Source organism: Elephantulus edwardii, unplaced genomic scaffold (assembly GCF_000299155.1).
Source record: "Elephantulus edwardii isolate Elephantulus edwardi_28Jun2011 unplaced genomic scaffold, EleEdw1.0 scaffold00031, whole genome shotgun sequence".
Classification (NCBI taxonomy): Eukaryota; Metazoa; Chordata; class Mammalia; order Macroscelidea; family Macroscelididae; genus Elephantulus; species Elephantulus edwardii.
This window is the reverse complement of record NW_006399781.1, coordinates 18,440,371-18,453,824: the sequence shown is the minus strand read 5'-3', so window position 1 is coordinate 18,453,824 and position 13,454 is coordinate 18,440,371. Positions and strand designations below refer to the sequence as shown.

The following is a 13,454-nucleotide window of genomic DNA, read 5'->3' as shown; positions in this document are numbered from 1 at the left end:
AGTAGGTGTTAATCATAGGGTGGCATAATTTGATGCCAGGTGCTTGCTGGGTCTTCCAGCATGTCATAGCATTTCAGAGAGATAGAGAGAGGGGGGCGGGAAGGAGGGGGGGAGGGAGAGAAAGAAAGAGTTTATTGGGACTAAATGTTTGTTTGGTTTTTTGCATTTAACATATATTTTATGTAAATCTTCACAACTGATCTAAAAGGTAACACCACCATTACAGATGAAGAAAACTAAAGTCATCAAGGATCTCATTTCACTTGAATCCACAATCAAAACCCAAGATAAATAACAGCAGTCAAGAAATCAAGACACTTTGCATGGATCTGCTGGCAAGGATCTCTAAAATATCAAAGAGCAAAGATAACAGTTTAAAGAGTAAGGTGCACCTGATGCAAGCTATGACATTTTCCATTGCTTCATATGTATCTGAAAGTTGGACAATGAATGTGGTGGTGGTAGTGGTGGTGTTGAACTAGAGGACTCCCTGAAATTAACTAATGCCAGAAGATATTCTATAAACCTTGAACCAAAACCAAAACCAAAACCAAAAATGAGTCTTCCTTTAGCTAAAAATAAGGGTGGCTCATGAAATACACAATAGCACTACCACAAGTAGTGTGCTTCTTTTAAAAAAATCATGTATGTGTCCAAAAGTAAATAGTCACTCTAAAACAAAGATGAAAAAGCAAGGGGGCAAACAAACTAGATTCGTGGAAATGAAACAGCAAAAACAAAAATAAGAAAGTCAACACACTATGTAAAGTGGGACCAGTCTCATGGAATAAATAACTTAGAAATAAAAATTTGCTATGTAACCTTTGACTAAAAATACTACCATTTCTTTAGTAATGCAAACCAGAAATGGCTACTAACACTATGCTACTGCGTACCATAGAGTTCGAATGGACTGTAGTTGGCCTCCCAGTGGGTTTTCAGAGGCAGTTAAATCACACGGGAGGAAGCTGTCCATTTTTCTCCAGAGGAGCAGCTGGTAGTCTTTAACAGTGCTTGTATTTCCACTCAATTATTCAAATTCTTGGAATTAGAAGAGGTTCTTTTGAAATGATAAACCAGTGTATGACAAGTTCTACACTTCTTTGTCAATGTTATTTTCCTCGCTATCTTGTCACCTCTTAAATCTCTCACATGCCTCTCCAGACACAGCATACTTTCTCCTTTAAGTTTTCTTCATCTCAACTGAACATTTTATATTTTTCTGATCCTTAAAAAAGTATCCTCCCAAATCAACCATTAACTGCCACCCAAGCAGATATATGCACACCCATGTTGATTGCAGCTTTGTTCACAATAGCAAAGAATTGGAAACAACATAAGTGCCCATCAACAAATGAATGGATAGAGATATTCACACAATGGAATACTATGCTGCAGTGAAAAACAAAGAACTCATGCAGTATTATTCAAAACGGATGACACTGGAGGACATTATGCTGACTGAAATATCTCAGTCACAAAAGGACAAATACTGCATAGTGCCACTGTTGTAAAACTGCACTGACCTAGGAGTTGGAGGGAGACTGAGAAAGACGGAATAAATTATGTATACTGCATTGAAACAGATGAGGGAGAAAACTGTTTTAAAAGGATATATGATCGGGTATTATTATCATGACAGGTGTCCAGACCAAAGGCTGCATAGTGGAGTGGACTTGGGGGGAGGGATAATATAACAATTAAAGACTTTTTCTTTTACTTTTCAAATAGAAAAGCAAACTGGGGGGGGAAGGGTGGGCAGGGAAAAAAGTGCAACAAACAATGAATGGAAATCCAAAGTCTCTGTAAATTTTCATTAAAATCAACAATGACAGTAATAAATTTTTAAAAATGTAATCTGAGTGCTTATCTCTTCTCTGAAGAAAAGTATTTCCTCAAGGTGTGATTCATCTAATTTTGGGTTTTGGGGGGTTTTTTGGCTGGATTAATTTTTTTATTTAAATTTATTATTAATTTCGGTAAAAATTTATAGAGACTTTGGATTTCCATTCATTCACTGTTGCACTTTTCTCCCCTGCCAACCCTCCCTCCTCGTACACTACCCTCTTGGAAAAGTAAAAGAAAAAATCTTTCATTGTTTTACAAACCCTCCCCCAGGTCCACTCCACCATGTAGCCTTTGCTCTAGACTCCTGTCATGACAAAAATACCCAATCACATATCCCTTTAACAGTTTTCTCCCTCATCTGTTTCAATGCAGTATACATTATTGAACCCATCTTTCTTAGAGTCTCTCCCCAACCCCAAGGTCAGTCCTGTTTTACAACAGTGGCACTATGAAGTATTTGTCCCTTTTGTGACTGAGATACTTCACTCAGCATAGTGTCCTCCAGAGTCACCCATTTTTAATAATATTGCATGAGGTCCTTGTTTTTCAATGCAGCATAGTATTCCTTGTGTGAATATACCACAGCTTCTCTATCCATTCATTTGTTGGTGAACACTTATGTTGTTTCCAACTCTTTGCTATTGTGAACAAAGCCACGATAAACATGGGTGGGCATATATCTTCTTGGATGTTATGGTCTCTTTGGGGTATATTCCCAGTAGTGGAATTGTTGGGTCAAATGGTATCTCTATTTGCAACTTTTTGAGAAAGCGCCATACTGCCTACCACAGTAGTTGCACCATTTTACACTCCACCAACAGTGAATAAGGGTTCCAGTTTCTCCACAACCTCCTCAGCATTTGTTGCTTGCTGTTCTGTTAAATTTTGCTATTCTGTCTGGGGTGAGATGATACAGTTGTTTTGATTTGCACCTCTCTTAGAGCTAGGGATTTTGAACATTTCTTCACGTGCTTGTTAGCCATCTGAATGTCTTCTTTGGTGAAGTGTCTCTTCATATCCTGTGCCCATTTTTCTATTGGATTATTTACCTTTATCTTGTTGTGGTGCTCAAGTATTTTATAAATTCTGGATATAAGTTCCTTATCTGATATGTCATTACCAAATACTTTTTCCAGTCTATGGCTTCCCTTTTTACCCTGTTGGAGAAGTTTTTGGATGTGCATAGGGATTTAATTCTTAGAAGATCCCATTCATCTACTTTTTATCTTCTCCTGAATTCATCCAATTTTGTATATCACAAATGTCACACATTTTTAGTAAATTACTTCATTCTTTTTTTATCAAAATCACAAAGCTGATTTAAAAATAAAATAGGAGTGGGAATTCCACTCTCATGTGAAGATTCTATGATTTAATTAGCCATGTTGTGGGGAGGGGAGGGAAGGTGAGATAAATATCTTCAGTGAACATAATCTTTTTCTAAATTGTATCATGAATAAAGATTAATAAACAAAACAACCGTCAGGCTTATAAAAGGTAAATAACACCAGGAGGTACATACACTCTAGACCAACCAACCACATGAGATCAAAGAGCAGTGACAAACCAAGAGATAAAGCTCAAAGGGCAGAAAGGAACAGGATAGAAGGAAGAATGTGAATGATAAGAAAGATGTGGGAAGAGTCCTATTACACTTTGAGGATTGCAATTAAAGATGTAAAACAAAATGTGCATGAATTATTAAATGAAAAACCAACTTGTTCTACAAATTTTACCCAAATCACAACAAAGGAATAAAGCAAATCAACCACAAAATCTACCACAGCAAGAATATCATGCTGCTGGAAGGTGATAATGTCAACACACGTTTTCTGACTATTGAGCAGCCATCTTAAACCCTTAAAATGCTGTCAGGAAACTCTCCAAGGTGTTAGAGAGGAACAATGCCAGTTTAAAGACTAAGATGAGCCTGATCCAAATCATGATGCTTTCAATTATGTGCTATGCAGGAGAAAGATGGACAGTGAATAAGGATGAACAAAAAGGGGAGGGGGGAAAAAACCATCAATGCCTTTGATTTGCAGTACTGAAGAAGAATGTTGAATATTCGAGAATATTGAAGAAGAGGCTGCCAAAAAGACAAACAATACATCTTGGAAGGGGTGCAACCAGGGTGCTCCTTCAAGGCAGGGAAACCAATTCACATACTTTTGGTGGCATGTTGTTAAGAGTGGCTAGTGCTTGAAAAAGCACATCATGTTTGAATCCACCAGATGGTCCGCTGGAGAACAGAGGCCAGTCAAATCTGATTTGACAGTACACAAGGAGGGGAAGGGAAGTACATCATGACCAGAAAGGTCAGCAAAAGAGAAGCGACCCTCAATCAGAAGGATTGGCATAGTGACTATTCACAATGGGTTCAAATACTACACAGATGATGAGGATGGCACAGGATAGGGTAGGGTATAAATTCATTGTTCATAAGGTCACTATGAGTCACAGCCAATTCAAGTGCACCTAACAACAATAAACCTGCTAGACGGCCAGATAAAGATTTGACTCTACGGCAATGGAGTTATCACTTCTAAATAATGTTCAAGGAAATGCCATGTCTTGTGTATAAAATGCCAGGGTTGCAAGACAAAGCATACTAAAATGCTTTCATGCAAGTAACCATTCTTAACTTTATGTGAAAAAGAAAGATCCTATAAAAGCAAAGCTCTGCTGAAGGAGGAAAATAATGGAGAAGGCTTTAGGTTTCCTGATCTCAAAATTTACTACACAGCACGGCGATCAAAGGTACAACAATGGCAGGTACAAAGATTAATGGAATAGAATGAGAACACAATAATAACTCCAACCACCTATTTAACAAAGGTAAAATCCAGTAAGTAGGGGTAATACAGCCTCTTCAACAAATTATCCTGGCAAAACTGCTTCTCTCTCCGTAGAAAACCGAATCAAGGCCCATAAAACACACCTTACACAAAAACATAGAAAAACTAACTCAAGATGGATCAAAAATCTATGCTTAAAATCTAAAAAAAAAAAAAAACCAAAACTGTAGAAATCACAAAAGAAAAAAATTGGGGCAAACTTAGGAGCCCTAATCTAAGGCATAAGCAGACTATAAAATATAACTAAAAATGCACAACTAGCAGAGGAAAATTCACATAATCCTAACCTTCTAAAAATCAAATCCTTACATGTATCAAAAGAGCTCTACAAAGAAGGGGGAAAGAAAGAAGCTAGAGACTGGGGGGAAATATCTGGCAATAACAAATCTCACAAAAAGACTTTTCTCTAAAATTTATAGAATATTTCACCAAAGAAGATATTCACATGGCCACTAAATATATGAAGAAATGCTCAAGATCCTCGGATCCTCACTTCCAACATGATGAAGAAAAGGAGAAACAACGGTCTGCCAAAAAGGGCTGCGGCCACGTGCAGCCTATTCGAACTGCACCCAGTGCGTGCCCAAAGACAAGGCAATTAAGAAGTTCGTAATTCGAAGTATAGTAGAGGCAGCTGCTGTCAGGGACATTTCCGAAGCGAGTGTTTTCTACGCCTATGTGCTTCCAAAGCTCTATGTGAAACTGCACTACTGTGTGAGCTGTGCCATTCACAGCAAGGTGGTGAGGAACCGTCCTCGTGAAGTCCTGAAGGACCCGACACCTCCACCTAGATTGAGACCTGCAGGTGCTGCCCCATGACCACCACCAAAGCCCATGAAAGGATTTGATTCCTTAAAAGGCTGCAGAAAGTACTTGTCTGGAAATAAAATAGATGTTCTGTCTGTAGATGTTCATTGAAATGAAAAAATAAACAACCTAAATTTAAAAAAAAAAAAAAAGATACTTTGCTAAATAAAAATCCCATGTAGACTACCATCAATGTTAACGTTACCTGTACATCATAACCATCCCAGCCTTTGTTCTGACACTGTATGACTTTGGGGGTATAAGAATCACATCCAGCAGTGCCTCCAACACATTTCAATTGTGGGATTGGATCCAGTCTGCGGGAGGTTGTATAGCGGTCATGATGGAGGGTGAGAGCTTTCACATCCTGTAACAATATTCTGTCTGAAAGAGCAAACACAAATTAATAGTAAGTACTTGATCAAACTCAGATTTTCCTTTTTTCTCATTTGTAATATTCTTCAATTTATTTACAAATCTATTTAATTGTGATCTGACTGATAGTCTACAGAGTAGACTGATTTTTCCATTCAACAACTGGTATGCATTTTGTCTTCTATTAATCACAGTGTCTATCATGTAACTGTACTTTTTCTACTTCCTCCCTGTACTTCTCATTTCCACGAATCATTCTATTCTACTGCTTCTTTACTTCTGGGCTTTATTCTGGGACAAATGCTTCTTTTTTTTGATCCTATCTGGTTGGTTACTTCTAGTACTCAGCCACCAGGGCTAAGTAAGACAGACCTAGGTCACTAAACAGGCACACCTACAAATTGTACATCTTGCAACCAGGATACTTCCTAGAGGCAAAGATAGTGACACTTTATCTCACATAGCTTTAGGCATGTTCTTAGGAGGGATCAGGCCTTAGAAAAAGTTATCATGCTTGGGAAGGGCAGCAAATGAGAGGAAGACCCTCAACAAAATGGACTGACATAGTAACTGTAACAACAGGCTCAAGTGCATCAGAAATTATGAGGATGGCGTAAGATAGAGCAGGGTTCAGATTCATTGTTCGTCAGGTGGCTGTATAAGCCATAGTGGATGACGTGGCACCTAACTACAACAATAAGGTGACCAGGGAAGTACCTACTCCTTAGAATAACCAACCATACGGGATCAAAAGAGCAGCCCTTTCCAAGGATAAAGCCCTGATGAAACAAAGGGGTATATAGAAGGATTGCTGTAAATGAGAATTAATAGAAAGAAAGTGGAGAAAGGTTCATGACATTGTGGGTACGATTATTGTTATAAAACAAACGTGCACAAATAGTTAAATGGAAAACCAATCTGCTCTTTAACCTTTCCCTCAAACGAAAATGTTAATAAATAAATAAATAAAATCTAAAAAAACAAATAAATCTGTTGCTGCAAAACTGTAGGACGTTTCAAGCATCAGACCACAGATGTAATTTTGGTACATAAATATTTTCACTCCCACAACAAAATATGTTTTAAGTGCTGACATCATTTTTACATAACCTTCAATTTAAGAGTATGCATCATCTGCTAAATTAAAAAGTCTAAATATTAATTTCTTTAGACCACATTTTAATGAAATAGATATGAAGGGATTCTTCCCCTAGAAATCATTTTGCACCATCCCTAAAATAATATTAAGGTGAAAAAAAAGTTTACTTCTTGTAAACAGTGAAAAGCAATGGGAAAGCTTAGTGTCATGAAATGCTTGTAACCATACGTCATTGAAATGGGCAAAATGAAAAACATACATGTGTTTCACTCACGAAAATAAGCAGTCTACAACTGTAAAACTGTTTCCAAGAATTTTAACCCTCTCCACCAAGTATGATTTAGGAAGTGTCAAGAGACTTGACGGTGGCATGGCAACAGCCAAGCCATAGCAACAGCCAAGCCATAGCAACAGGAGAGATGATGACATCAGTCAGTCGCAACAATGTAGGTGAGGGACGAGCTTTTCAGCCCGCAGGCGGGATGACAACAGTGGCCCGAAAAAGAAAGTGGTCAGATTCTGCGATTCCAGTAGAAAAAACGACGTTAAGAACATAAATCGTCCCGCTTGGCCCTGCCCCGCCCGTTCTGTCTCTTCTCAGCCTGAAAAGGAGGCTGGGAAGAGCCAAGAGATAGGCAAGGCACCGAAGACAGGGAAGAGGATGGAAAAGAGAATACGGTCAGAGAGGCTCAGTTCAGGACGACCAACGGAAATGGTCGCCCTAGCGGCCTTTCAGTGCTAGCTGAAGGCTGCAGGACAGTACACGGGAAGTGATCGCAGAAACCTAGAGCACTCACCAGGATGGTTCCAGCCCAGCACAGGTCCAAAGGCGAGGAGAAGAAGGAGGTTGAGGAGAGGGCAGCGTCTGGTCGTTATCGGCCCCCCGACCGCAGCCATGGCGCTCGGTGGAAGTGGCGCGCGGCTGCCCCAACGCTCCCAGGCCAGAGGCTCGACTCTCAGAACCGCTGCGCAGTGGGGAGCTCCGGAAGCTGTGTGCAGAGAAAGGCACTAGAATCACAACTAAAGCCTGTTCTAAATGCCTGTCACTGCCTCTGCAGCACGTAGAAGCACAAGATTAGCTGTCGCTGGCCCCGCCCCTGAAGTTCAGTGTATCTGCATTCTTTTTTTTTTTTTTTTTTTTTAGTGTATCTGCATTCTGATTGGGCAACGCAGCCGTGACGAGAATCAAGGGGAGGAGACTTCACGCTATTGGTGATGGCCAGGAGCAAGGGGCGGGAACGTCAAGCTCTTGGAGGAATCTAAGGCGTGGCATAAACACTGGGGGAGTGGGGGAAGGAGCCTGCTGACAGGAGACGGAGACCTGGCAGAGCATATCCCTTGTTCTTCTTGTTATTGTTGTTATGGTTATGGTTGTTATGTGCCAATCCAACTCATCAAAGGTCTTCCTCTCCTGCGCTGTCCCTCCCCTCTCCCAAGCATGACGTCCCAAGGACTGGTCCCTCCCTGCAACATGCCCAAAGTATATCAGACGAAGCTTCAGAATCCTTGACTCCAAGGAGTATGGGAAGCCGTATATCAAATTTAATAATAGTAGACCAAATGCTGTTTCGGGAAATGAGGGAAGCTTGATACAAACTGAAGGCCACCTGGTGGCAATGGGGCGTTCCTTAGGAGTTAACATTGTTCCTAGTTTGTGTCAAATGAACCCCTCCCTCTTGAGATTAACATAAAGAGGAACTTGGCCTTATCTGCAAAAGACTTCACCATTATCCTTTGTTTTGTACTTGTGATTTTACTTTTATTATCTTATGATTCTAAATAAATACTCAGAGAAACATGACTTGGAGTCTTCAGTCGAGAACTGTTGACCCTCTGTTTTATGCTCTCTGCTCTATCTCATTCCTGGCTGTTTGTCTCTTTATTAATAATTATAAAATTATTCTATTCTTTGGGACCCACGGTCTGCAACAAAGGAGCATTCCGGCTTCACACTCTCTAGGACAACTCTGTTCTAGCAGTCCATAGTATATTCAACACTTCTTCAGCACCACAGCTCAAAGGCATCAATTCTCTTTCTTTCATCCATAGTCACAGTCCAGCATAGCACACAATTGCTAAGACTATAGCCCAGATTAGGTGCCTAATTTCGTCATTCTTCTGGAGGAACTCTGGAGAGGTCCCTGACAACTGACTTTCCCAATGCAATTCGTCTCTTGATTTGCTAGCTGCTGTTACCAAGAGTGTTGGCTGTGGGGCCAAGCAAACTAAAACTATTATCTCAATCTCTTCACCATCCATAATGATGCTGCCAACTGGCCCAGTGGTGAGAATCTTTGTTTTCTTGATGTTGAGTTTCAATCCACATTGAAGGCTGCAGTTACTGACCTTCTGCAGCAAGCGCTTCTGATCATCCTCAGTTTCAGCAAGCAGGGTTGTGTCATGTCAGTTTGAGAACTAAGGTCTAATTCAGGCCATGGTCTTTCCAATTACTTGCTATGCATCTGAGAACTGGAGATGAATAAGGATGACAGAAAAAGAACAGACGCTTTTGAGCTGTGGTGTTGGAAAGAGCACAGAATATCCGATGTATGGCCAAGAGAGCAAACACATATGTCATAGAGAACAGATAGGTTCTTTGGAGGCAGGAATGATGAGACTTCACCTCACATAGTTTGGGCGTGTTGCTGGGAGGGGCTGTTTCTTAGAGAAGGACATGATGCTTGGAAGGGTGGAGGTTTCACATTTCATTGTAATATTTTGCTTTATCATCCCGTGCTGCCTTTTGAAATCTTCTATTCAACTCTTTAGTATCTTGAATTCTTCCTTGTGCTTTGGCTTCTCTGCGCTCCAGTGCAATTTTCAGAGTATCTTCTGACATCCATTTTGGTCTTTTCTTCCTCTTCTGTCTTTGCAATGACGGTTTGTACTCTTCCTGGATGATACCCTTGATATCGTCCCACAAGTCATCTGGCCTTCACTTATTAGTGTTCAAAGCCTCAAACCTGTTCCTGAGATGGTTCTGAAATTCAGGTGGGATAGACTCTAAGTCATATTTTGGTTGCCTTGGATTTGGCTTAATTTTCCTCAGCTTCAGCTTGAATTTGCATATGAGTAGTTGGTGGTCTGTTCCACAATCAGCTCCTGGCCTAGTTTTCACAGCTGATATTGAGCTTCTCCAGTGGTTCTTTCCACAGATGTAATCGATCTGATTCCTACGCATACCATCAGGTGAAATCCAGGTATATAACCTGCGTTTATGTCTCTTAAAAATGTATTTGCTATGAATAAATCATTGTGCAAAATTCGATCATTCTCCAGCTCCATTTCTGTCACCGAGTCCATGTTTTCCAACTACTGAATCTTCTTCTCTGTTCCCGACTTTTGCATTCCAGTCACCCATTATTATCAATGCATCTTGATTGCATGTTCGATCAATCTCCAATCGTAAAAGTTGGTAAAAATCTTCTAGCTCCTCTTCCTTGGCTCTGGTTGTTGGTGCATATATTTGAATGATAGTGGTCGACCATTTGATGGTACACATACAAAAATTAATTTAAATTTTTTTTAAAAAAAAGAATGAAGCTTTGGAAATCCTAGAAGCAGGTCCACTCTGTCCTAGAGGATCACCACGTCAGACTCCACTTAATGGCAATGGGTTTGGTTTAGACACATCTGTGATATTCAAGATAATAAAAATTGGTGTCACAGTGATTAAAGCATTCAAGTACTTTCACAAAAGGTCCGTTCAGACACACCACTGATTCACAGGGGACAGATGTGTGAGTTTTTTTCTGTAAAGATTTTGTTATTTTTAGGTGCCATTGAGTCAGCTCCAACTCAGCACAACCTTGTGTCCAAAAAAAGGAGACCTTGTAGTGTCCTCACAATTTCTCCTGTGCTTAAATCCATGTTGAATCTACAAAGTCAATTCATCTCATCGACGGTCTTCCTCTCTTTCATTGAACTTCTATTTTTCCAAATATGATGTCCTTTTCCAGGGACTTGTCCTTCCTGATAATTCTTCCCTCCTGTGTCTTCACTATCCTCACCTCAAGGAACACTCTGGTTGCATTTCTTCCAAGATAATTTGTTTGTATTTTTAGAAGCACATGGTATATTGAACATTCTCCACCAACACAATACAATGACATTGATTCTTTGCTCTTCCATAGTCAATGTCCAGTTTTCACATATTTGTTAGGTTAATGAGATAGTATTAGTGGAGGGTGTGTTTTGAGTTAATCTCTTGAGATAGAAATAAAAGAACCGATTAAGCAAAATAGCAGAGCTGAGGGAAGATCGATGCCACACTGCAGGAGATCACAAAACAACCAAAGAACAAGGACTTTCCTCTGAGCTGACAGAGAAGAAGTCTTTCCTACATCGCATTATGAAATCCAGCCAGAGTGCTCCTTGGAGGCAAAGATGATAGGGCTTTGCCTCACATATATCAGGCTGTTCCTTGGAGAGTGACATCATGCATGGAAAGGCGGAAGGTCTACAAAGGAGAGGAACACCCTCAACCAGGTGGATTGACATAGTGACTGCCACAACGGACTCTAGTATGTCAGGAACTGTGAAAATGGCACAGCATAGGACAGGGTTCAGATCTGTTCATTGGGTTGCTATGTGTTATACTCAATTCAATGGCCAACTAACAACAACCTCTTTAAGAGTGAGAAAATAAATTTGTTGTTAATGCCATCAATCCTCTATATTTATTACAGCAACACTAGATAAATAAGACAGTGCTTGTTAAAATTTTAGAAAACAGCCCTCCTCAGAAATACTGACTCAGGTCTGGAGTGGAGCCTAAAAATAATCTCTAGGAGGAAGCAGCTGTTCTAAGTGGTCTTTGAAATGCAAATTTAACAATCATTTTAAACAGTCTCAACTGACTGGTCCCTAGACAGCATTTGTAAACCAAAAATAATCCTTATGGTCATGTATGGTTTTTTGATAGAAACACTGTGAGTCTCATGGAAAAGTTAAAGGAGCATACTCTCTTAGGATCTATGATCATGGAAGCAGAAGAAAATATATTAGATAAACAAGCCAGGTTGCTCATTTAATGTCATCAAGGATAAATGCAATGTCCAACACATTTTTACTGAAAAGAAAAAATTAGGAGAATGTCATTTAACTAGTGCCATCATGTGGAAGACACCTTGAAAAATAAGTTTTGTAATATTTCCACCTTGTACATTTTAGTCTCTCTTAAGGGAGTTCTGGTGGCCTAATCAGCAGGGAATTGCACTGCCAACCAAAAGGCAGGTGATTTAAACTCATCAGCTACTCTGTGAGAGAAAAAAGGGCAATCTCTGCTATGGGTCTGCTCAGTTGATCCCCACTCAAAGGCAATGAGAGGGAGAGTGAATATGTGATCTGTCCCTGAGATGCCAAGTGTATGACTACCTATCATTTTTCCCTACCATTACCAATCACCTATCTCTACTTTGTCTTCTTACCCACTATGCACTCAACAGAACTGTAGGAAACATACATGAGCAGTGTTCAGGTGTAATGGAACAATTGACTTCTCCCAGAATTCTACTTTCTCTCTTTTTAAATGGTTCACAGGAAAAAAGATGTACATACTACACACCTGCTTCAGGAGTTGATGGAGAGGAGGTTGTGTTTCACAGACTGTCTAAGAAACACATATGTCGATGGCATATGCTCAACTGTGCCTCATGTTTTCGCTACTACAATCCTAAATGGGAGCTCTTTCTTCATGACGAATGGGATGGCAGAATTTTTTTGCTCACACTTAAAAAAAAATTCTACTCCTCCACCAGGTATTCAGAAACTTATTTGGGACAGGATCAATTACATGTTATTAAGCCTCCAGTAAAGATTACAGCAACTCTACGTGACAGTTGTTCTCAGCCATACGGGGTTACTGAGTCAGAGTCACCAAACAAGAACTCATACCATATGACCTCTTTAAACAAATTTATTGGGCTCGGTGAACAGGACAGACAAGACCTTTCTTCCCAGGAGCTCTCGCTTTAAATTGTTAGAAACCTCTATTCCAACTATTCACATAGCAAGATCTCTATATGGTAGTTTATTTCAGTCTTATGACTGAAGAGATTTACAAATTCAGCTCTATGTCACCCACTCTCATTTACCTCCTTTAAAATATTCTCACAGCTCAGAGACAAAAACAAAACTTACATAAGACCCTGCTGTACAATTCTGTTGTCTCACTACAATCTCTATTACAATCACTAATCTGTGCGCCTCCACAACTGCAGACCACTTCCTGTGATGGTTTTTCCCTTTTCTCGTTTCACTTCTATTACCGTTTACTCCGCCCTTAAGGAAATCTTCCAGGACTACCTAAATCAAAGCTCGGATAACTTTTTTTTCCATCCCTCTGCCTCAGCCATGTTACTACGAGGAAGCTAGCAACTCTTCAAGAGTCCCAAGGGTTTGTATTTGTGCTACATTCACACTCGTTGAACCTCTTACTGGTAAAAAGTTGTATTGCAATCCCAAAG

At 39.9% G+C, this 13,454-nt stretch overlaps 1 protein-coding gene across 1 annotated transcript in view; it reads right to left on the bottom strand.

Moving 5' to 3' along the window:
• Window positions 1-13,454, bottom strand: part of TMEM66 (transmembrane protein 66) — an 18,055-nt gene that overhangs the window by 4,041 nt on the left and 560 nt on the right. The window contains exon 2 of the mRNA XM_006884176.1: window positions 7,785-7,976. Within this exon, the coding sequence (XP_006884238.1) occupies window positions 7,785-7,976 (192 nt within the window). The remainder of the gene's footprint in view (window positions 1-7,784; window positions 7,977-13,454) is intronic.